Source organism: Gordionus sp. m RMFG-2023, chromosome 2, assembly GCF_954871325.1.
Source record: "Gordionus sp. m RMFG-2023 chromosome 2, tfGorSpeb1-WG-v2, whole genome shotgun sequence".
Lineage (NCBI taxonomy): Eukaryota > Metazoa > Nematomorpha > Gordioida > Chordodea > Parachordodidae > Gordionus > Gordionus sp. m RMFG-2023.
This window is the reverse complement of record NC_088776.1, coordinates 42781138-42807657: the sequence shown is the minus strand read 5'-3', so window position 1 is coordinate 42807657 and position 26520 is coordinate 42781138. Positions and strand designations below refer to the sequence as shown.

At 26.9% G+C, this 26520-nt stretch overlaps 1 protein-coding gene across 2 annotated transcripts in view; it reads left to right on the top strand.

Moving 5' to 3' along the window:
- LOC135923365 (cyclin-dependent kinase 11B-like) overlaps positions 1-16583 on the top strand; it is a 32896-nt gene extending 16313 nt beyond the window's left edge. For both annotated transcript variants that reach the window (XM_065458062.1, XM_065458061.1), the window contains 8 exons: positions 441-507; positions 669-871; positions 1426-1547; positions 4372-4477; positions 12483-12829; positions 13765-13916; positions 14612-14850; positions 16145-16583. In XM_065458062.1, coding sequence (XP_065314134.1) covers positions 441-507; positions 669-871; positions 1426-1547; positions 4372-4477; positions 12483-12829; positions 13765-13916; positions 14612-14850; positions 16145-16497 — 1589 coding nt within the window. In that variant the 3' untranslated portion in view covers positions 16498-16583. The remainder of the gene's footprint in view (positions 1-440; positions 508-668; positions 872-1425; positions 1548-4371; positions 4478-12482; positions 12830-13764; positions 13917-14611; positions 14851-16144) is intronic.
- The last annotated feature ends 9937 nt before the right edge of the window (positions 16584-26520 follow it).

Here is a 26520-nt window from a genome sequence, read left to right as displayed (position 1 = left end):
GTTTCCTAAATCAAATCGGTAAGGACTATTAATTACTTAAATTAATCGGTAAATCGCCATTTTATAATGGATAAGCGGAAAATAATTCCCCAGAAAAAAATCCCCAATTCCCCGGAATTGATTTTCTCAAAATTTTTAAATATTTTATTTGAGGATTTTTATTTCGTGTATATATTTATAGGATTTTTTTAATATCTTAAAAAACAGGGATTTTTTTCCGGGGAATTATTCTCCTAGATTCTTAATAATGATGGTCATGTGTCCCAAAATTTTATTTATCAAATTTAAATCCTGAGAGGAACAGTATATAATATTAATTTTTTTAAAATTTTCTCCCTAATTATTTTATACGTTTCGATTCTATTTATTTTTCTTAGATGAGGCTGTGGAGCCGATATAGGTTATTGAATTTTTTTACAAATTGTTTTAAATTATTTAAGGATTAGAGTCATATAAACTCATCAATGATTCCTTGAACGACCAAAAAACGATATCAGAACCAAAAAAGTATGACATTTTTTTATTACATAATTTACAATCCTATTATTATATTAAACTAATATATAGTCATTTTATAACTGATTGGCATCGTTTTTTACAACTAAATATTTACCAGAGAAACTCATTTCAAAAATAAATTAGCCTACCATTGATATTTTTATAATTAGAAAAGATACCAAAAGACTTGAAGAAAATTTATATACAGAATCGGATTACAATATTCATCCCAAGAAAATTAAACCTATAAATTCCGTAACCTATTATTATCCTGCCTTTCAAGGTTGCAGGAGTGTGGAAGAGTATCAGTGCTTGAATAGAATCGAGGAAGGGACTTATGGGGTCGTTTACAGGGCTAAAAACAAGAAAACCAGTAAATTTTATTTACAAGAATTTGATTTTTCCCCCCACTACTTTAGTAATTAAGGTGATGTGTATATTAATTTTAAATGCTACAAATTTCACATATAATACTAGAGATATACTGGATCCAATTTTTTAACACAGATTCTAAAAATTTTCATTTACTTGGAAAAAATATTTATCAATTCCCTTATACATAAAATGTATAATTTAAATCAAAAACAATATATTTAAATTTTATATTATTCAATATTTTATTCATCTAGGGATGTTTTTTATGTATAACTACTTTCTACTTTAATTTTATATTTAAATTCTAAACAAAATAATATATAAAAATATTTTTTTTAGAATTATAAATTTTTATTTTAAATAAATGCATTAATTAACATAATATTAAAAAAGAACCAGCTATTAGAAAAAACCAACCAGATACCACTATCGTCCTGGACCTGATGTATCTCTAATATTTAAATAATAAATAGAGTAAAATCAGATAAAAATTAATCTTGACTCAGGTAAAAGTTATCATAAAAAACCAATATTTTTGATATTTAAAAAAAGATGAAATAGTTGCTCTTAAAAGATTGAAAATGGAGAAAGAGAAAGAAGGATTTCCTATCACATCTCTGAGGGAAATCAATACCCTTATGAAAGCGCATCATCCCAATGTTGTGTCTATATTGGTGAGTTTAATTTGTTTTACATATTACATATTATTTATTCTATGAACTTACCCAAAATGAAATAAGATGCTTATAAGACTACAATTTTAATTAGGTTCCTTGGTTTGATTTTACAGATAACATATTAGTTTTAATTCTCATTTAAAAAAAATATTAATCGGTATAGTTTTAGATAGATTTTTTTCGAAAATAATAAATATTATGATATTTCTAAATTTATTGTTTATAAACTTAAACTAGTACCTTTTTTTCAAATTAGCTTTTGTACATATAGGTTTATAAATTAGCAATTATTTTTTTGTGATACTGTGAACTAGAGGTCTGCATTGGACGGGGTTTCGGCCCGCTCGCCCTAAGTAAGCGGGCGGATGGGCGGGTAAAATTTTTTTCAAGAATAGCAGGCGGGCGGGTTAAAATTTTTTTGAAACTATGGGTGGGCAGGTTAAGAAATTTATACAATGGGCGGGCAGGTTAAGGAAATTTAAAATTTTTGTTCAAAAACAAACTAAAGAAAAATTATAATTATTATAATGTTCAATAACAATATTTCTTTTTTTTTTATTGTACCAATCGTTTTTTTAAGTAAGGAACACTTTACTAGTTTTTCGACATCTTTATCTAATTGTTCCCACCATATATAATGTCTTTGCAATATACGTAAAACTCTTTTTTGAAGTGAGTAACACCATCATCATTTTCTATTTCATCTATTCTTGTTCTAAAAGCTTATAATTCTGGTGCTTGATTTTGTATTATTTGTACCATTTATTAATCTTTTTGTTAGCTTTCGTTCCCTCGTTGGATATCGGGGTTGAATTCCTTCTTGGCTTGGTTCCATTGTTTCTACTGTTTTATCATCTCCTAGCTTTATTGATTCGGCTGGTATACGGAAACACTTGATATATCTTGCATTGTTTTTGACATCCAAGCTGTTTACTAGTTTTTCGACCTACCATAAATAATGTTTCGTAATGGATTTCATTGATGTAATACCGAGATATGCAATATATGTAAAACTCTTTTTTGAAGTGAGTACAGGATGATTAATCTGTCATTTTAAAATAAAATAACATCATCATTTTCTATTGCAACTATTCTTATTCTGAAAGCTTGTAATTCTGGTGCTTGATTTTGTATATTTGTACTATTTGTTAATATTTTTACTCTTATTAAAATTAAATCTTTTGTGGTTTCATCTCTAAGTTCTTTTCCTGAAAGAGTTAATGTATCTTATAAGTAAGATTTCTTATATATTTCACTATTTTATTTTCACTTGTTATTCTATCATCATTTTTCTCTATTGGATTTCGCGATAAAGCATCTGCAATTATATTATTAGCGCCATTCTTGTACATTATATTATAATCATATGCAGATAATTTATAAGCCCAACGTAATAATCTATGGCTTGTTAATGAGCTTAAATCTCTGTTATTACCATATATCTTTATTAAAGGTTTGTGGTCTGTTCAAATTTTAAATTTTCGTCCTTACAAATAGTTATGAGATTTTTCTACACCGTTTGTCTATTGTAGAATAATTATTTTCAGCGTCTTGTAAAGTTCTGAGGTGTAATCTATTGAAAATTCGTTACCATTATCATATTTTTACGTGAATACAGCTCCAAATCCTTGGTTAGATACATCTGTTTCTCATATTAACTCGAGGTCTGGTTTATAAAACTGTAAAGTATTTTGTTCTGTTACTATTCAGAATAGCATAAAACGATAACAAAAATATCACGGTATTTTATTTTGGAATGGCAGATTTATCATTTATTACTCACTTCAAAAAAGAGTTTTACATATATTGCATACGGGACATCCAGATCTCACTTAAGGAAGAGGATATTACTTCAAACAAATATCCTTCTTTGGTGGAAACGACAAGATATTTGCCAAAGCTATCAAGATTAGCAAGAAAAATATTGGCAATTCCTGCAACTAGTGCTTCTTCTGAACGAAGATTTAGCATTGCTATCCAGAAAATGTCGATTCATTATTATTTTTGCATTATAATTACAAACAATATCAATTTTATATTTATTTCATAAATATTCTATTTGATCAAATAAATTGTCTTTAAACTGAATATTTTTTTTGATACTTTAAATTAATTTCCTAAATTATAATGCTGAAATATTTTTATTAGATTTAAAAAATTGAAAGAATGGCCATAATCAAATTTTATTAGCAGACTTGGGTTAAATTTTTTTATAAATAATGGCCGGGCGGGTAAAAAAATCTAGACTAATGGGCGGGGCGGGCGGGACGTTATATATTTTTTGAAAACTATAGGCGGGTTAAATTTTTTTTAAACATTAAATGCAGACCTCTACTGTGAACCTCCACCAGGATACAATATTTTGATAATAGTTAAGCATAGTAAAGTGCGACTTAACTGGGCCATAAAGAAGGATTAGCTTTTGGTTACTATATAATTTTTATTTCAGAGACCTGCAGACTCAAAACGGGCTGATAAATAAAAATATTTTTAAAGGGCTGGACCGGTCTTAAATTAAAAACACAATTTGGTCTGGGCCCATTTAAAAAATGCTTATATTAATTAAATATTTGTAAAATCATATAATGTTCATTTACCACTCATATTTTCAATCTTTGAAACAATTTGCAAATCAAATTATTTTAAAATAATGAAAATTTAGGTATTAATGAAATATGATTTTTAAACCCTGGCCAGGCCAAATATTTTGACCTCTGCAAGTCACTGATTTTTTAATTAAATTATATTATTTATATATATTAGTCCTTTTTTTAGTTTAAAAATATTAAATATTATAATCTTATAATATAATAACCCTCAGGAAATAGTTGTTGGAAGTAATATGGATAAAATATATATTGTGATGGAGTTTGTAGAGCACGATTTGAAATCACTGATGGAAACTATGAAACAACCCTTTTTAATTGGTAATTTGGAATTTTTATTTCTTTTGTTTCTAAATTTATACGTGGAAAATTATTATTTTTAAATCGAGAGAATGAGCCAATTTTAATTACATATTACCAGAAAAGAAATAGATAATATTAGTCAGATTAGGTCACATTTATTTAAATCTTATATATTATACTTGAAATATTTAAATTATAACCTATTATTTTTTATATACAAAAACATACATATAGGGTTGCCAGAAATTATAATTGGGATATATATAGCGTGAATTGGTGTTATAACTCCATTTTTCCGCTTTCTGCCATGTATTTATGCCCAGACTCTTTGTTATTTCATATTTAAAATTTTTTAACCATAATTTTTTAAATTTAATTTATAATAATTTATTTAAATTTCAGTTGTATCTTTTAATACTTATTTAAAACTTAAATGATAGTATAGGTTATATTCCTAGTCGAAATATTAGGAATAGTGCTAAGTTCAATTTAAGTTTTAACTTACTATATAAGATTAGATGCGATAGAAATATAAGCTAAAGTTATAACTTGTCATTGCATTATATATATGTTACAGTCAATTTGCTTAATTAGCCAATTCGAGCCCTATTATCTATTATATAAATTAAAAATCACTCATAAAGTTTATGACCAAGTTGTCTGAAATTTATAGGACACACAATTCTACAGATGCTGGAACATATTTTTGGCAAAATCAGATTTTTCCAATATAAAAAAAGGTGCTTCAATAAATGAATGTTTGCTATTTACGAACTTTATAAATTATTTTGCCTTTTTTAAATTGGAATAATCTAATTTTGCCTGAAACGTATTCGAGCATATGCGAAATCTATCGTATAAATTTAAGACATATTTATAAGATATTGCACTTACACATGCTGATTAAGGCAATACACGTATTGACTCATTACATAATTGAGACTCTAATCTAAATATAACCTTAACTCCATATATACTTTACAATTCGATATATAGATATTATCTCTTATCTGTATTAGTTACCAATCCTAGAAAGTCAAATGCTCTATTATCCATTAGCTCCATACATTATTAGGACAAAAATATTCCTCAACCGTGGTTATATGACTGACAAATCAATCATTTTAATTTGATATTTTATTTTAAATAATTTTAATTTCAATTTAAAAAATATGAATATGATTGGTGACAATTGATCATGCGACACGTGATTAAGGGAGGAAAATAGATTTTTTTTATTCAAATAGTCATACACCTTATATTTGTTTTCCATGACAAACCTAAAAGTTTTTTATAACGGTTTTTAAAAATTTGAAAATTTTGGCCTTGTAATCTATATTAAAACGTTATTTTTTTATTAAAATATTTATTGCTACATTTAAAATATATAACCGAAAGAAATAAAAGAAAATACATATAAAAAATTATACCATATTTTTTAAAAACCAAGAGTTTATACCAAAACACGTCGTAACTTGAAAAACTTCGAGCGATGGAGTATATGTTGGCTGATGTAAAACTATTAATTTAAATCGCCCCTGCTTATGTGTTTTTCCTCCTAGAGTTTTAATTCCGGAAAGAGTATAATTTTCAAATGTCCTTAGATTAGAGTAGACTATTGAAATAAACAGGACATACTATAAATTCGTATTTGTTTTTTTTTGAAATATCTGCACCTAGAATATGTTGGATTTTGTAAAAAAATTTGATAAATCTTAAAATGTCAAGGGGGGGGGGAATTTTCCAATAAGGATTATGCTATTGGGGTTTATTATCACTTGAAAGAGCCCAATAGGTTTTAAAACAAAAAGATTTTTGGCGTTTGGGAAATGATCAGAATTGTGTCCCTGGTAATACCTACAATGTAAAGGTAGTATGCTTTAGTGGTTTAAGGTTGATTGTAACCTAACCAAGTGGTATGTGTTACAACATCACAACCGAGGCAGGACTATTGTTATTCTGAATTGCTCTGCAAATAAATTCAAACTGAGATTTATGACCAAACTTGGAAGTTAGGTTTGACATGTTTAGAGTGGACTACTAAGGGAGCATCACATGTTTTTGACTTTGAAGTCTGATAGGGGAAATAAAATTGATATCCTTCCCAAGAGCCAAAGTTAGATCACCGAGAAAATTATCTGTGATGTGAACAAGATTGATTCGAATGGCTCGCCTTGAGAAAATCAAGTGGATAACGAAGATGATAATTAAGAGTAAATCCTAATACCTCCCGAATTGGAGGTAGGGCGGCTTAAAGCTATGAATGATTTTTAAATTTAGAATAGGTTTCAAGAGGATTTTGAATTTTAAATTCTTGTCCTATAAGAGGTTCGTCATTTTTAAAAATGAGAGAAGATCGAAGTGTGTATGATAGGATTGTTAAAAATAAGTGGTGATTTGGGTCAAAGAGGGGTTTAGATTTATTTAAATGGTTTTAAATAGAATAAATCAATGGCCGGCTCGCCTCCAATAGGGCCACAAATGGGTTATTTTGTTCCTTTCAACACATCTATATGGATGTGAAAGGATCTAGGGTGGAGTATATGAGACAAATTTCACATTTTGTTTTTTAAATCATTAAAATATGATTTTATTGTCGTATGTTCAATTGTCAATGTGATCAAGTTTAATTAAGAAATTAATATATATCCATTTATATATTAATATTAACTTAAGTAATTATGTTTGCCTAAAAAGATTCCTTTTTATAATAGATTGAATTAATATTTACTCTAAGTAAGTTATAAATAAGGATACACAAATTATATATTTTTCGTAAATGATAAGATAAAGTATTTTATTTATTTTTTGCTTTTTGTGAAAATTTCCTACTTTAAAAAAAGCTATGTAATAAATAAAAGATATTTGTATTTTATGAGTATTGACAATGGAATATAACCTATGCAATAGTAGTTGTTTTAACTCTCGTCACAATTACATTTTAAATATATTTTTTTTACCTAAATTTTAATCCATTTCTGTTATATATTGACCGGCATATTAGAACTCTCAGTGTTACATGCATATATATATTCCCAAGAGAAGATTGGCGACCTTATATGTATGATACTACAAACATAATGAATGATTCTGACAAAGGTATAATTGACTCTTCCATGTTTTGTTTTTATATTATCCTCCTAGAATATCAATTCTTTAAAAATCTCTTATAAACTTTTTGATAGGTCATATCATCCATATTGCTTACATTATAATTTGAGTTCTCTCATTTATTTAATTTTTTTATCATATTGTAAATTATTCCTATAAATTTATGAGGAAAAAAAATTATTTCGAACAGCATAGTTCTAAAAAATTTGTCAATGCCCCTATATTCCGCCGTTTTTTTGAACACTATTATTTTACTAAGAATTTAATTTTTTTATTATAGGTAGTATATCTACTTATAAAATTTATTTTAATTGAATAAAAAATTGTATACTTTCCCAAATATAATTTAATTCTTTTGATTTTTTAAAATAGATATTTTTTGGAAAGTAATTAAGAGGTAAATTTTTTTAAGTAGATTTAAAAAAGTGCCATATGTTATTTTTTTGTTATAGATATTTCCAGACATCCAGCCAACTTCGAAGATTTTTAGTGATTTGGGCAGGGCTTTTAACTCACCCAGAATTGTGAGCTTATAGGGCAAATTTTTAAAACTCGAATCTATTTGCTAATTTTCTAATTGAACCTGTTTATAAAAATGTTTGGTTTTGATTCATATCAATTTTTTTTAACATAATAAATTAAAATTTATTAAATTTTATATATATGATAATTATTTTTAAAAATGAATTATAGAGTGTATTTATTTGTAATGAAAAATAATTAAAATTATATAGTTTCTCATTTAATTTTATATCCCTTGCGGTTAAAATTTGATAGACAATACATTTATATTTTATCAACAAATTGTCTTCCTCTTTCTTTTATATATTTTATTTTAGTTCAATCAAATATAAATATACTTCTTGCGTTGCTGTAATGTTTATTAATTAAGATTTAAAAATTAATTATAAATGCTTTCGACTGATATTTGATGGATCAAATTGGTGTTTTTTAAACCGTAACTGTTTTTTGTCAACCCCTCTTTAACCGATAAAAATATCTACGAATCCTGGATTCTTGCTCCATTTACAACGACCTAGACGATTGGCTCTCTATCTCTCGAATTGTATATGGGCATATTGATTGGCCAGAATGGTATTGTTTTTCAGGTGTATTTTCAAACTTAGGTCGCCAATAAACATTCTGAATAGAAGGTGAGACATATTAATATTCCCTTCTAATGAAATATTTACTCCAAATGACTACAACACATAAATTAATAAAGGGCACCACGGCCTTTCTTTATTGCACAGCTAAAGACGATAATCATCCCAAAATTTATTCAATAATTCAATTCCTCATGTGTTATGAAGTAATCATATTTGATTGATCAATATTAATATAACATTATGCTTAGAACTCCGTCATTTGCCGTCTTTTCGAAGATATATTCCTTAATTTTTGTTCATCACTGGACGACTATCGTACTCAAAGCAATCTTTTTAGCATTTAAGGTTTCATAAGAAACTATCAACAGACATATTTTTAGTTTCAATTTATGTGAATTGTTAAACCTTTTTGTCCTAGCATTCTGCATAAATGTAAAAAATTATCTAAGAATAATGTATGTTTGAACCCCAGAAATAACACCTGTTAATTTTCAATTTTCTTGGACTATTTCACCACAAGGACTTGTTTAATTTTTATAATAATCGGTATAAATATCAAAAGTAAAATCCTTATGGTTCCATTATATTGGATCATTTGTTCACTCAGACTTAAATTTTCTCTGAATCTCCTAATTTATCTATATCGAGATTACTGGCCAGATATGAATATTGTTTAATTTCCTAAAAACATTTTTTCGACATTTTTGGAGATAAAATATGAACTTACTTCATCCTGACTAATAATGTTTCCTAAGCTGTTTTTATACGAAAGAATTTTTTGCTGGCAATTAAGAATCTAAAAATAATTTTAAAAAAATTTAAATTAGATATCGTTATTTATCAATGTTTAAAAAATGGAACATAAAAATATTTTACCTTATATCCTTGAGAAATGAATGCCTCTGAGGCTAATATTTTAAAAATTATAGTTTAGCCTATGAGTTATTAGAATATATATTTTTTTGAATTAAAATTTTATTTAAACTAATTTTTTTAAAGTTTTTCTTGCTCGAAAAAAAATCATAATTGCAATTTTAAAAGCTTATAAACTTAAACGAGTTCAAAAAAATTTTGCTTGCACTTTTAAAAAGATATGACGAAACAGGCAAATTTTTTTTAATTTAGTAATCATAGAACAAAAGAATTACCAACGCCAAAGTTGATGTCCAGGAAATCAAACATTGATGATTTTTGGTTAGATTTGAAAGATAGACCAACAAATATACAAAAATTTACTCTTCTCAAGGGAATCCTATTTTTCCTATGTCTATAAATATAAATGACGTAACTTAAATGGATTTTTATGTTAGATATTGGGATTACAGTAAATTGCTCTTTTTGGACTAAGCTGGATTTAATAATATATATAATTGGGATTTGTAAATCTCGCTCCGTTAAAAATTTTTCCCTAAGTTGCCCGCCTTTATGTAAGTCTCTTATATTTATGGCTATCTATAACAAACGTTTAATAAATCAATTGTTTTTGATAGTGTATGGTGTTATAATAAATAACTTATTTTGTGAATTATAAATAGATTTAGTAATTTAGTATGACGGCTCTTAAAACACAAAGAAGTATACAATTTTAATTTATCTTCAAATAGTATTAATCAAAATATCAGTTCGAAATTTAAAAAAAATAATATCAATTTTAATGTTCAGACTGGCATATTTTACGAAAAATCGGAAATTTGACAGGTCCTGCCTGAGTTTTTATAGGTATAAATTTCTCGGCTCGAAAATTTTTATATAAGATTTGTCTGTCACGACCCGTTATTATATTTATTTAAATGCACATCTTATATATGAGAACCATAACGTTATTGAACGCCCAATTAAACGGGTGCATTTTCTCACAAGAGTTTTAATAATGAAGCGAAGGATGAAATTATACATTAATCGACAGTTGGTTATGCCAGATTATCAAATAATTATTTGAAATAGTTTTATATTTGAAATTCGCCATTTAAGATTTTAAAATGGAATATTTTTTTAGAAATTGCTAGCAATGCATTCTCAAATTTCGAGATTTAAGCGCGTTTACTGATTCTGATTCTATTTGGACATTTATGTAACTTGAGCTCGTTCTATATGGATCTTATTGATATATTAAATAAAATAAACCCCGTTCCTTTTAAAGAACAAATCAAACGATGGCAACTCTCGAATTAATAAAATAAGATAACTTATTATTAAACCCAAATCTACAATTTTTCTTTGAAATCTTTGATAATATCGAGATCGAATATATATTCGAATGTACAATATTAGATTATAGGATATTTTCTTGCGCGCTTTTTTAGTAAAATTTTGCTCGGAATTACCAACACGAATTGGGGCATGATTAACTTAATTTCTGGAGATAGCTAAAATACTACTTATATTTTCTATTTTTACCCTTTTCTTGTTTAATTTGCCCAATCAACACCCACGAAAATTCCTCTCTTGCTGAAAACAAAAGAAGAAATATGCATTTTGTAAACAGGTCCATTTCGTTCACTACCACATTTACGGACATGGGGCCCTTGCATTTTTAAAATCAATAGCTCTCAGTGCTATCTGGCGGTCTAAAGGTCACCTATATTGTCTTAGAAATTTGCAGATCAAACTTTATCAGTCCATGGTTTTATGTAGTTTTTATAGAAATTTTTTTAAGTTTTAATATTTCAATTGCAATCTTTTTATATGGTTTTTAAATACTATTTTAATATAGATTTTATATATTGTTATTTTTAATATACTTTTTAAAATAAATAAAAATTGTTTATTTTTTTAAAAAAATGTATGAAATCCTTTATTCAAAAAAATTCTTATTGATAAATTTCTTAATATGTTTTTTTGTATACATAAATTTTGCTAAAATTCATCTCGAACTTAAAGTCGCAAAATTATTTTTTTATATTGTTATGGTTTATTATATGAATAATAAATTAATAAACAATTAAATATTCGAAATTAATAAATTTTATTTTTTTTTACCAATCGTTATCTCTTCCCTTGGACATATGTCATATAGAACCTTAAAATTTAAAAAAAAATAGGCGGCAAAATAAGAGCATCAGAACCCAAAGAATTTTATTTTTTAAAACATAATAACAACTTACCATTTTAAAATATAATTATTCATGTTTTTTGGGAACTTGTAGTCTCACCTCCTTTTTTTATTGAATGATATATTAGCAATTTATATAAATTGAAATAAATGATTTATTTAATTAAAAAAACATTTAATTTGTTAAAACCATTTTGAAAATTATATATTTTTTTAACCAATAAAAATATCTTAAAATGTTTTTAATACATTATAAGGAATTATTTTTTAATGGCTTTATAGTTTATACCTATTTGTTTCTTAATTAAATTTTAAATTACATAACTTATAAAAAAAAATGTGTTCCTTTTAACTAATTATGCAACGATTTACATTTTAGAATTAATATTTTATATCAATAAATTTCCTTTTATAAAATGATGGTTTTTTAGTCTTTTTTTTTAAAGTGAACTTTGTTCTAAAGTGTATAAATGAGGATATTGATATTATTTAGGAATTATTTTTTTATCTCTTATATTCCAATTGAATCTGCACAAAATGACATATTATTTATTCTTATTACGAACTTTTTTCGAAAACAATGGAAAATTATATAAATAATAAACTTTTTTTTAAGAAAATTTCGCAACTGCAAATGGGCCAATTTAACACTTTTTTAGCAAAAAAATTGGCAAATTAGCGAACCAGTTCATATTTTTTTATGGTTATAAAATATAATTTTAAAAAAATATTCCTACCATCAAATATAAAGGCGAAACGAAGACCCTACTCATGCAACTCCTTCGTGGTGTTCACCATCTCCACGATAATTGGATTCTACACAGGGATATAAAGGCATCTAACGTTTTAGTTTCCCACGGTGGATCTTTGAAACTTGGCGATTTCGGATTAGCCAGGGAGTATGGATCCCCGTTAAAGCCTTACACTCCAGTCGTCGTAACTTTATGGTATCGAGCACCCGAATTATTACTAGGGGCCAGTAGATACTCGACACACATAGATACTTGGTCGGTGGGGTGTCTATTCGCTGAACTGCTCACCTTAGAACCTGCCTTCAGGGGTAAAAGTGAAGTCGATCAACTTAACAAGATTTATAAGGTTTGGATTTAGTTTAAAAATTTATTTACATGATTTGTATCATTTTTTGGGTATGAGTTTTTTTTATTTCATTTTGTAAAATAATAGTTTTATCTGAAGGTTGATTTTGATTATTTTCTAAATAGAACCAAAAATTATAGATTACAATAAAAAACGAATAACAAAAATTGCAATATATAATTTTTGTTATGTTATATATTTCCCCATAAAGTCTAACTTGAATAAAAAATTATTTAATTATATATTATTAGAATCCTCGTTAAATTTATAATTATTTGGAATTCAAATTCTGTTATTTAAAATTAATTTAAAAATTTTCTCTAAACATATACATTTGGCCATTTTTTTTCCCAATTTTAAAAATGCTAATAAATATATAACCCAGAGACCTGAAGAGATACCATTTTTACAGCCCAACCCGGATTTAAAAAATAAATTATTTTGGCCTAGCTCTGGTTTTATATTTCATGCCTGGCCCTAAGAAAATTTCTAACCTACCCAGATTTTTTTATAATGTATTATATTTATTTTTAATTTTTATAGCTAATAATGACGATTTAAAATATTTTATTTCGAAATCCTGGGTATTTTTAAAACACGGAGGGGCCTGCAAGTCTCTGATGTAATCAATAAGAACAATTTAATTTTTTGTGTTTCTTTTGTTATTTATTTAAATAAACTTTCAATACTTTAACTATTGCTGTAATGTCAAACCTTACTTTTTAAATTTAAAGTTTTCACCATTGCATTACATTGTTTTTAAAAATTATTTATATGCCTGATTCTTTTAAAAATGTGCATATATACATCTATTCTGTTTGATTGCATGCCCCAATGTTTTTAATTAAACTGAATTAATATCATTTTCATATATAATTTTATCTCTTAGGACAAAAAATGGGTTATTGGTTAATTTTTAATTTATAAATGTTTAGGATTTAGGAACGCCTAACGAAACGATATGGCCTGGATATACCAATCTGCCCATGGTCAAAAAAATTAATTTCGTTACATATCCCTACAACAACATACGCAAACGATACAAAGCATCCCTTTTATCCGATATTGGTTTTGATTTGCTAAACAAGTAATTAAAATTTAATTTCATATAATATCTGGTAACAAACAAAGCGTATAGTTTTATAAACTCAATCATCATTTTTTTTATTGGTTTGGGTGAGTATTAAGTGTTGTTAAAAACAATGATTTGCGTAATTTATAAAAAAAAACAGTAAAATCAGGATTTTACAAATATTTCTTAACACTTTGGATTTAGCCAAAACACGGCAGAAAGATTTGGACGATATCTTGAAGATTAGGTAATATTCGTTATGGTTACAATCTTGATTATTGATTAACCGGTTTTTAATAAATCTTTTAAATTATGGTTTTTAACAACACTACAAGTACAAATTTATCTACCTGGCATCATTTACTCAACATTTTATTTAAAAACTAATGATTTATTTCTTTGTTTTCTAATTAATTATTGTTTTTTTATATATTCTTAGAATTCGGTTTCTTATTATATTTTAATTTTTTATTTGATACTATGATGCCCAAATTATATCAATTTAATCTTTACTAAAAAGTATCCTAAATTTGTATTTTTAAATAATAAACATCATAAAACTGATATTAATAACAAAAACTCTATAATCACATTTATAATTTTTGCACATTTTTTTCAAAAAGTATCTGGAAATAAAAACAAAATCTACTCTTATTTTTATCTTGAAAATAAATAATAAATATATAAAATTTGTTAAATCATTTTTTAAGATTCCTAACTTATGACCCGACTATGCGCATCTCAGCTGACGTAGCCTTAAATCACCCATTTTTCAATGAATCGCCTCTCCCTGTTAACCAAGCTTTGTTACCTACTTTCCCAGCGAAAAGTGAATTATCTACCTTAAATATACCCCATGTTGCCGTAACCAAGCATAGTCCTAAACCACCTTCAGGTGGCAAACTATATGATAATCTCATGAAATCGGAAATTTGTGATTCAGATAACGGTAGTATGCTTGTTTAAATTGATTATTTATATTTTAATTTCTATACATACGTTCAACAATTTTCCTAGTTTATTTAATAGAATATTGGTAGCCAATTTTTCTGCACACTAATCTAGTCTTGTTCTGATAAATAGAGGTCACTAAGTACCTACGTACTAAGCCGACTTTAAAAGATTATTCAGAATTTTTGTTAAAGTTATAAAACTAATTTTAACATTTTATTTATTAAGAAATATGCCAAAACTGGGTTTAATATTTATCTCCATTTTTTTTAATAATGCGAAACTAAATTGTATATTATACTTTATATATGTGTGGTAAATCTTTTTGGAATAAACACTAACCAAGAATCTCTTCAATTTTTAATTATCATGAGGGCTTTAAATTTGCAACATGTTAAGAGGACTTCTTACTGGAAGTCGGCCTGAACTGGCTTGTGGAAATTTTTTATCAGATTTTTGGCATGGCCTATATATATTAGATTTACCCCAGCCTATAAAATATAATTCGTTATAAATGTCATCTTTTTCCCCAGCCCATAGGCTGCGTCAATTTCCTATAAATTTCATATTATTTTGCTATATTTGTTTTTTAGTATTAGAGACTTGCACAAGATTATTTTTTGACTCGGATCTGTAGGAAAAAACATTTCCCCAACCCAATCTTAAAAATTTCCAAACTTGAACATGAAATTAATTCCATATTCTCAACCTGAAAATCAAAATATAATAAAAAATTTATTTATTTTTCAGTATGTTATGAGAAATGATCTAAAATTAATGAAATTTAAAAGTATATACAATCAAACCAAAATTTATTGATATCACTGATTAAATTTAAAATTGTAAAAAAGAATATTTCCTAATTCTGACCATACCCAACCAGAAAATAAAAAATAATCAAAATTTTCACCCAATCCACTGATCGTGTTGTTTGGGTGCATTTTGCTCCATAGATATTCTTGCAAATCTTTTTAGTAATCAGATTAAATTTTAAAATCGGCCTGAATAAATTATTTAGAATTAACAAATTCTAAATTCTCGCAAGATGATTATGGATTAAGTCATTATTCCAGGAAGACATCAACACTTATACTCTGTTATTTTAATTTTATAAAAGGATTCATATAAATTTAATTAATAATTATAGTTCCACTTCAAACACCATACTGAATCATGGTCCTGATTCAAAAGTACTGACCTTTACTTATAAAAGGAATTGTTATCTATCTTACACAATAAAAATGGATAATATCCTTATGCATCTTTAAATTCAATCAATATTTTTTTTATAGGTAGTTCTATGACTTCGGCTGAATACAAGCTAAAAGCACAAATCTTAGCCGGCCAATATAAATCTTTGGGTCTTCCTCTCCCACATTTAAACTCTAATCTTAATATAAACCCTCTTCTCGCCTCCTCAACTATTCCCCCTTTACTGCCCAATAGACAATTTCATCAGAAACTGTATATCGACCCAGCCAAAGCAAGTGCTTACCTATATAAATCTATGGTAACAAATAATACCTCCACCTCATCAACTTCTATTTCAAATCAAACTATCTCACAAACATTCGACAGCTTTATCAATAATGAAATCGATATTCATAGTTCTAAAAGTAAGAGAAATTATCGAAAGAATTTATAAATTCTCGTTGGAATTGATTTCATACTATGCTTTGTTTTTCCGTTTTAGGTATAAAAACAAATGAATATGCAATGTAAATATAATCGGAAATCATTGAATTATTTATAATTGTTGATTAGATTATTATTCCTTACAATGATATGTATATATATAATTTATATTTTGATTTAATAGAATGTGTGATGTATATATGAATAAAATATAATAATACCACAATTAGTTTGGAAATTATGAGTTATATTAAATTATCAATTAACTCTCGAGTGGTAACGTTGAAGAAAATAATAGGAAATTTAACCTAAGGGATAGTTTTTTGTATACTTAAAGCTAAAAGTTTGCACAATTCACACAACATCCTAAGAGTCTTATTCTAGTTTTTCTTAGGATGTCAAAATTTTAATGATCTTTTAGTAAACATCACATTTAATAACAATGAAAGACTAGTTGTTAAATTTTTTAATCCTAAAAAAATCATACTAAGGTGATAATTATTGGGCATTAACGCCATTTTTGCTCCTAAGATTAAAAAAGGATCAATAACCAAATCAATAAAATTTTTCAAACATAAATTTTATCTTATAAGTAATATCATAAAAACGAAAAACTTGCATGAAATATATACTCAATTTGATGCTATAGAGATTTTAAAAAACGTGGGGGATTTTTATTTAACCAGTCAAGGGTAGATCTGATATTTATTATAGCATAGGCCTAAAAATGTGGATTTGGGTTGATCCCCCAATTCATTTAAATTATAGAAATTAATTTTATCATTAAAAATACCCCCTTATGAATTTTAAATTTCTTTTATTTAAAAAGTGCGCTACGACATTTTTTTAAAAAATGACTAATTGACCCGAAATAAAAATTGAAACGCTAAAAATTTAAGAATTGTTAGTTTCCACTGATTCTTATTTATTTTGGAAAATCGAATAGTGCTCATAAATTGATCGTTTTGTTGACGATTTAAAATAAAACATTTCTAATGGTATTTATATTGATGAACTTTTTATTTTACCTTAAGAAAAGTCAAAATAATTGTATTTTTTTGAAAATTACTATAATATTGAGATATAAATCAGAGACCTGGAGTATTTTAATTTTTTTTAAATATACCCAGGAGGACTAAGATTTTAGTTAATAGTAATTTAAGTGGGACTCAAAATTTGGTTAAATTGAGAGCTATAATTATCAAGAGTCATAGACAAGTTTAATCATTAATATGACAATGACGAAGCGTTAAGTTTACTACTTGGGAAGCAATTGGAAAATATTTTTTATTTAGTAATCACTAGTGCTGTAAACATTTCTAAAAAAATAGAACACGTTCATGTTCAAAAAAAGGAACACGTTCACGATAAAACCGTTCAAAATTTTATGATAAATTTTTTTTTAAATTAAATTTAATATAAATATAACTTATATTTTTTAATACAATATATTTTAGCCATGTTAAAAGATAATATAGTTTTTAGGGTTGCATTTTTTTCAATAACACTTAAGTTTATTTTTAATAGGTTCGTTCTGTGGAAGTTTTATCCATGGCCATTGAAGTTTGAATACTGGATGATTGATCCTTATATATATGTTCAAATCTTTAAAAAAATAAAATATATGTAATTAATTGATAGTGATAGGTTTAATACCTTTTATTAATCCCATTTAATACGGTGTCTATCAATGGTTGACCATATTTGAGGTCACTAATTTTTTTAATTTTAAAATAACTATCATTATTGTTGGGGTCAAATATCCCAAATGCATTATTTCTTCAAATTTAACGATTTAACTTAGTTATATCATATAAAATCAAATAATTAATATTAAAATCAAATGTCGTTTTAAATTGGAACCAAAAGATTTTGACAATATAATACTTTTTGGCCACATTTTACACTTGGTAAGCATTGGATTAGTTCCTTCAATATAGGCTGTTATGTATAACATTTATCATATTTGGCCATAGTAATGATAATTCATCTTATTTTGGATTTTCAGAATCAGATGATGAGGATTAAATAACAGTATCCATGAATGCTAATCTATTAAATTAAAATATAAACAATAATATTCAAATTAATAAACTATGTGTTAAAAAAATTGAAATGTGAAAAGGAAATACACAACCGTTTTAAAAATATAAATAATACATTTTTTAAAAAAATTCGATTAAATTTTTCAAATAAATAAAAATAAAAATATTTTTAATATTGAACGAACATTAAATTCGAACGCGTTCGTCATAAAAAAGGAACACGTTCACGTTTAAAGTTCGTCATAAATAAAAGGAACGCCGTTCATCATTTTTTTCAAACGAACGCGTTCATTTATCATGAATGCAATATCGCGAATGTATTATCGCGAATGCATTACAACTAATGTATTATCGCGAATGCATTACAACGAATGTAATATCACGTATGCAATAGTGATTTATATTTGAAATGGTTGATATAATTAATAGAAATATTAAAATTCTTTGCTACTTATCCACTTACTTTCTAATAAGTCATCATTAATATGTTTTTATTTTTTAAATATATCGGAAACCATAAATTTGTTACCTTTTGGAACTTCCTGGCCGATAATATTTTTCCACCGGATTTCTATTTTTCTTAGGAAATTCTTTAGACTCTCTGATTATAAGTAACTCATTTAACAAGTTCACACCTTTTTCAAAAAATCAGAGAACCAGCCTAATTGATGTTTCTATATTTTAACGTAGCGTTTTTAAATTTTTATAACTGACACGTCACTTGTTATTTATGATATCACTTATTATATTCGAAAATTTGTAATACTAATATTTGACAAAAAATAACTTAAACCCTCATTTATTTTATTTATTTAAAAATGGGCTAGATGTGTTCCCATTATGTAGTGTTATTAAACGGCTCATTTTGAGCCTATTTTTTAAAACGGCTAACTCAATATTGTAACCAGAATAATATTACCTAAACCTTGAGATTTCGATGATATTTGTCAAGACCTTTGTTCCTTCTATAACCAAAATCATCAGGCTTGCATAATATTTTTCTGGATGAAATAATGAGTTAGCCGTTTTTAAAAGTGGACTCAAAACGAGCCGTTTAACAACACTACCATTATGTCGATCTACAGACACTCGCCTTTTTTCAAATTTTTTCGTAATTATAAATTATAATGCAAAACACAAAGCATACTTTGAGATCCATAAAATTATTAATGTAATTAATCTATACTTTTTTCTTGTAACACCTAACAATAACCGCCAATTTGATTATTTCTTGCAAAATTAAGGCGGGCCACATTTTACCAATTTTTCTTTCAAGTTTGTAAGATTCAAAAGGATGTAGTCTATTGATAATTTTTCGGTATATGGTACCCGTATTTTGAGTTCTCATTAAAGCTTGTTGAACTGGACGAATATTCCACTTTTTCCTACAGAATTCAGGAATTAAACTTCGTTCCAATTTTTCTTCTCATGGAATAATTTTAAGTCTTTAATCATATAAGGAAAAAGACTCCTCAGGAAGCAAGAACCTAACATGAATCAATTAAGGAAATCATTATTCTATTGTTTTCCCAATTCTTGAGTAACAATAGTCGCAATTTCATTATCAGAGATTTCATGAATTTAATTCTTAGATGTGTAGCCATCAATTCGACAATTTACCTATGATGTTGAATATTGTTTCATGTCTTGTGATTTTGACCTTGTCTTTTTGATTAAGCAATAAGAACTTTATTAACAAAATATACTTATCAAGTCAATAGTAAATCCCTCACCAATTAAAGCATGTTTTGTCAAATAATAATATAAATGATTTTCGAGGACTTATTTTCTGTTTGGCTCAATGTTTAAGATTTTTCTTAGCGCCTCGCAAATTTAATTTATTTCAGCCAAAGCTCTATCTAAAATCTTTATTTATTTAAGCTAGCCATTATTTAAAATTTTAGGCATGTCCTGTCCCAAATTTAACTGAAAAATATAACTAAACGCATATTTAAACAATCAATTAATATAAAAAATTAATTCCTTTATCCTTATCCTAGAGAAATCTATTTTATTGCATAAAATCTTTTTTGCATATTTTGAGTCAAAAAAATCAAAAGCCTTAACCCTATTTTCAAAAAAAAATGTTCTTAGACCCAACCCCGACTTTAACTTAATTTCCAGGTTCAATTAAATCTGCTCAAAGGCCAATTAATATAAAATTGTAATTTTCATCAAACTCCATTCCCGACAACTGATGTAAATCATTTAAGATATTGCATTCGCGATTAAATTCCCCTAATACATTCGCGCTAATATATGCGATAATGCATTCACGATAATTCATTTGCTATAAAGCATTCGCTGTAAAGCTTTTGCTGCAGTTCATTCGCAATAATATCGCGGTAATACATTCGCGATAACACTTTCGCGGTATTACATTCGCGCTAGAACAAATAACGTGTCCTAAAAAGTTTTTGCCTATTCTACGGAAAATATTTAAGGTATATTGATTTATAATTTATTAAAAATATATTATAAATTTTTTTCATTGAGGAATAGATTTTTCCTATATTATGGAAGACTAATGTGAGAAAGAGCAAATGATTTTAGAAGAAAGATTCAATATAACGCATAAAATGCACCTAAATTTTATATAAATTCAACAGAATCGTAATTAAATATTGTAATAGAAACAATTAGCCTCAAAGGCAATTAAATATATGATGAATTTTAAATATATATATTATTAATTGTGTACGACGATTAATTGTTTGTTTTGTTAAAGATATATATACTGCGGTACAAAATATAAAAAAGAGTTAAAATTATAATAAAATTTGGTATCACTATAACGCAGTCGATTCAAATGGAGAAATATAATATAAAGGAGTGCAATATGGAAGTTTATTTATCAAAGATGGAATTCATATTTAAAATCGCAAAAATAGAAGACAAAAAATCATTTTTATTAGCGAATGGATTAGAGGTTTATTCTAAATTATTTAATTTGTGTTTGCCAAAGACATTAGAGGAAATATCATATTATGACATAATTATACTTTTAAAAAATTATTATATGAAGAAGACGAATTTCATGTTAGAAAGATATTATTTTTTTAAAATAGAACAAGAAAAAGATGAAACCATCGTAGAGTATATTAATAAATTAAAGATAAAGGCAAAGACGTGTGAATTTAAAGAGATGTATAATACAGTATTGCGGGACAAATTAGTGTCAGGAATTAATAATGGAAAAATATTAATGAAATTAATTAACACGCTGGACTTGACATGGGAAAGTGCAATACAAATCGCGACCGCAATGGAGACTACAGAAATGATGTCGTATGAAAAATTATCTGCAGGGAAGAGAATAAATAAAATCTCAAAAACAGTAACAAGGGAGCAGTATGACAAGTACAAACCAGTATCAAAAATTATTTGCTATTGTTGTGGATTAGGAGATCACATAAAACCTAAGTGCCCTAATTTGAATGCCATCTGTCATAATTGTGGGATAAAAGGACATTTACAAAAAGTATGCAGAAGGAATCGTGGGAAGATGTTCCAGAAAATTAGTGAGGATTGGGAATTTTTAGAGGAGTCTCTAGAAAAATTTGAGGTGAAATTGATAGATAAAATTTATATTAAATTTTTAATTGTCACAGGATCGGCAGTCTCCATTTTGAATATAGAAGACGTTTACCGTTTAAAAATACCAGTAACAAAAACGGATATTATTTTAAAATCTTATAATAATGTAATGATCAATATTAAAGGTAAATGTATATTACCCGTAATTATATGAATAAAGTTATATATCATGAATTTATTATTGTAAACAATGGGATTAATTTGATAGGTAGAAACCTAATAAACAAATTAAAATTAATAAAAATATACCAATGTAATATAGTTAATGAGGTTTGGGAGGATAATATTGTACATAAATTTTCCTTATTATTTACTAAAAAAATTAGGTTTACTAAGAGGGTTTAAGGCCAGTTTAGCGGTAAAATCCAACCCTCAGTTTCAATGTATGAAAAGTAGACCGATACCATTTGCGTGGAAGGCAAAACTCGAAACGGAATTACAACGACTGGAATCCATGGGAGTTTTAGAAAGACTAAAATACTCGAATATCGCTTCTCCGATTGTGCCCGTATTGAAGAAAGATGGATCTTTACGAATTTGCGGTGATTTCAAACAAACGGTTGCGTATTTTCAAATAGAGCTAGGTGAGGAGGCAAAAAGGCTGTTAGTAATCAACACGCCTAGTGGATTGTATCGTTTCACACGACTTCCGTTTGGGGTAGCCTCAGCGCCAGCGATTTTTCAACAAGCAATGGATTCATTATTAAAGGGATTACCTGGAGTAGCGGTATATTTGGACGATATAATAATTACGGGGTAATCAATTGAGAGTCATAAGAAAAATTTGATAAATGTATTAAAAACGTTAGAAATAAACGGTATGAAATTAAATCTAAAAAAATGTGATTTTTTTAAAGAAAAGATTGAATTCTTAGGTCATACCGTTAGCGAAGAGGGAATTACGACAACAAATAAGAATGTCAATGCAATTTTAGACGCACCGTTACCTAAAAACGTTAAAGAATTACAAATTTTATCGATATAATAAATTATTATCAAAAATTTATAAACAATTTTTCGACTATTGCCGCTCCATTATATAGGCTTTTAAGGAAAGATGTGCCATGGAAATGGACAAATAATGAAACAATTGTAATTAATAAATTTAAAAAATTAATATCAGAAGCACCAATTTTAACACATTATAATCCGGAAAAACCGATAATAGCTGCTGATGCGTCTCAACATGGAATAGGATCAGTTATATCTCATATCATTAACAACGAGGAAAAACCGATTGGATACGCGTCTCGAACATTAAATGCTGCCGAACGAATTTGTATTAATTAAATTTAAACAATATTTAATTGGCAGACATTTCATTATCATTACTGACCATAAACCCCTAATATCGTTACTTAATCCACATAAAAGAATAACAGATATGTCATCAAGATTAGTAAGATGGTCATTACTACTAGCAAATTATGATTATGAATTGCAACTTCGAGGGACAAAAAAAATAGTAATGCGGATATGCTTTCCCGGTTTCCAATTGACGGTAAACCATCTGCTTGGGAAGAGTTAGATATTAATTTAATAGTATCGGATGCTTTACAATTTATTTCAGCTTTAGATATAAAAGCACACACAAGAAATGACCCGGTATTATCAAAGGTTTCACGTTACCTTACAACTGGATGGCCAAAGATGATAGAGGAAAATCTTAAACCGTTTTTCCAGCGCCGAAATGAACTCACGATGGAGGCAGGGTGTATATTATGGGGCTTAAGAACCATATTTCCAAAAAAATTACAAGTAAATATTTTGTCTTTTTTACATATGGGGCATCAGGGTTATACTAAAACAAAATTATTGGCACAAGAGAACGTTTGGTGGCCGAATATTAACGAAGATATCGAATTACACGGTAAGAATTGTGAATTATGTCAAACAAATAATCCTGGCAATAAAACGATCATAGGGAAATGGCCCTCCGCAAATAAACCATAGGGAAGAATTCATTTAGATTTTGCCGGACCAATTAACGGAGATATATATCTAGTAATAATAGATAGTTTTAGTAAATGGCCTGAAATACAAAAAATGACGACGAATAATTTTACTGAAGTAAGAAAATTGTTGTTAAGACTTTTTGCTATTTTCGGTTACCCCAATACGATTGTTACGGATAATGGCCCCCCATTTCAAAGTAGAGAATTTAGTTTATTTTGCAAACAATTATCAATTAAAAATGTACATAGTGCCCTAACGGAGAAGCGGAGCGGTTAGTACAAACTTTTAAAAATTTTTTAAAAAAACATAATGATTATAATAAAATACAAGATTTTTTGTTTAATTATTGAAATACGCCACAAATAACCACAAAACAATCACCAAGTTCAATTATGCTTAAATTTCAACCCATAGGACCTTTACAATTAATAAAACTAATTTATCCTCATCCATATATACCTCAGTTACCAGGTTTTTTTAATATAAATGAAAAAATATATGCAAAAGATTTTAAAAAAGATAATTGGATACCAGGTATCATCGTTAAAAGAACTGGACCAATGACGTTTTTAGTTGAAACTAAATTAGGGGTATGGAGAAGACATATTAATCAGTTAAAACATAGGTTCGACAACTCAGAATTAAAAAATAGAGAGAAGGGAAGAGAAGAAGAAACGATGCAAACTACACCACAAATGAATGAAAATGAGCCCATACAAAACTCAATGACTACAGACATTGATCCTATACGAATTGGTGACCAAAGACATTGACCCAATACAAGACTCAATAAACAAAGACACCATCATAAATGATAAGATGAAAATCGACAGTAATGAGCAAACGGTGGTAGAGAACGAAAGTACAAGCAGCCGTTATCCAAAACGGATAAGAAAACAATTACCGTTTCAAATCGAGAGCCCAAAAAAGGAGAATAGATGTAATAGAAACAATTAGCCTCAAAGACAATTAAATATATGATGAATTTTAAATATATATATTGTTTTGTAAAAGATATATATACTGCGATACAAAATATAAAAAAGAGTTAAAATTATAATAAAATTTGGTATCACTATAAATATAACATTCCACTTGAATATTAATGCAAATTTAATATATGAAAAAATAAATGAATATATAACATGTATCTATAACAATCAATGGTGGAAAAAGAGGTTATAAATATATTGTGTCGTATCTTGAGGTTCTATGAATTTAAGGCTCAAATTGAAGCTAATAGACATACGCTCGTAAAACGAGCGATTTTGAAATTCACTTTATAATGCTCATCACTCAATAGTTATCTTCTCAAATATACGCTACTTTGCAATGCTTGAAAAGTGATGAATTTTAAATTTAGCATTGAAGAGGCCCAATCACTAAAACGCACCAGTTATAAAATACAGCTTTAAATAAATAATTTTGTTGAATTATTTAGTATATAAGTATAAATATTTGGATTATTTGCGTCTAAATTAATTTCATATAATAATTAAATTAGTATATTATTTCATTTTATTTTTTTTTAAACAATATATAAAAAATATGATGAACAGCTATTAGGTCATTATTACTTCATTATAATTTTTCCCCTTATGAGATAAAAATATTATATATCTGAAAAAAACATCTTGGACAAGCTTAGGGCTAAAAAGTCAGATATATCCCCTACTTATAAATTTTTTTTGTTATACATGTATATAACCTCTACAAATCTCTTTTCACGTTTCATAGCTATAAGTATTAAATATTGACTTAATTTCCTTATATTCATAATCGGATTGGAAAGTTTTTTAAAATAAGAATTAATAAATAAAAGATACGGATTAAATTTCTTCACTGTAGAAAAATAAAATATAAATAATGATCAAATATGGTATATTTTGATATTAAACTAAACCTCTAATAAAAAAAAATAAGAATTTTTTTTATAAAATCTAGGATTTTCGAGTGAAGAAGTTTGATCTTTTTTACGGAATGAAAGTTTTTCTGAGTTATACTGCAAATTTTGGACAAAGTTTAGCCCTACCGTCTGTATGGTTAGTGATACAAAATCGTCTCATCCTAGCCTTTTTTAAAAACGGCTAACTGTATTTTATCTCGAAAAATATTACGTAAGCCTGAAGATTTTGCTCATAATGGCACAAAGGTTTGGATGTCTATTAGTAAAATCTCAAGCCTTAAGTAATATTTTTCTGGCTAAAATATTAAGGTTACAGTTAAAAATCGGCTCAAATTAAGCGAATTTGCTTCACTATATATAATCACTAAAATGCCTAATCGCGGCCATAATTAAGACACATAATTCTTGAAATAATTCAAAACAATATTTTAAAAATTAAAACACCCAATTGATTTATAATTGACGCTTCAAAAATGAGCGTTTGCGTTTTGTTTTGCGATTCAATAGAAAATTTATAAAAACATAGATA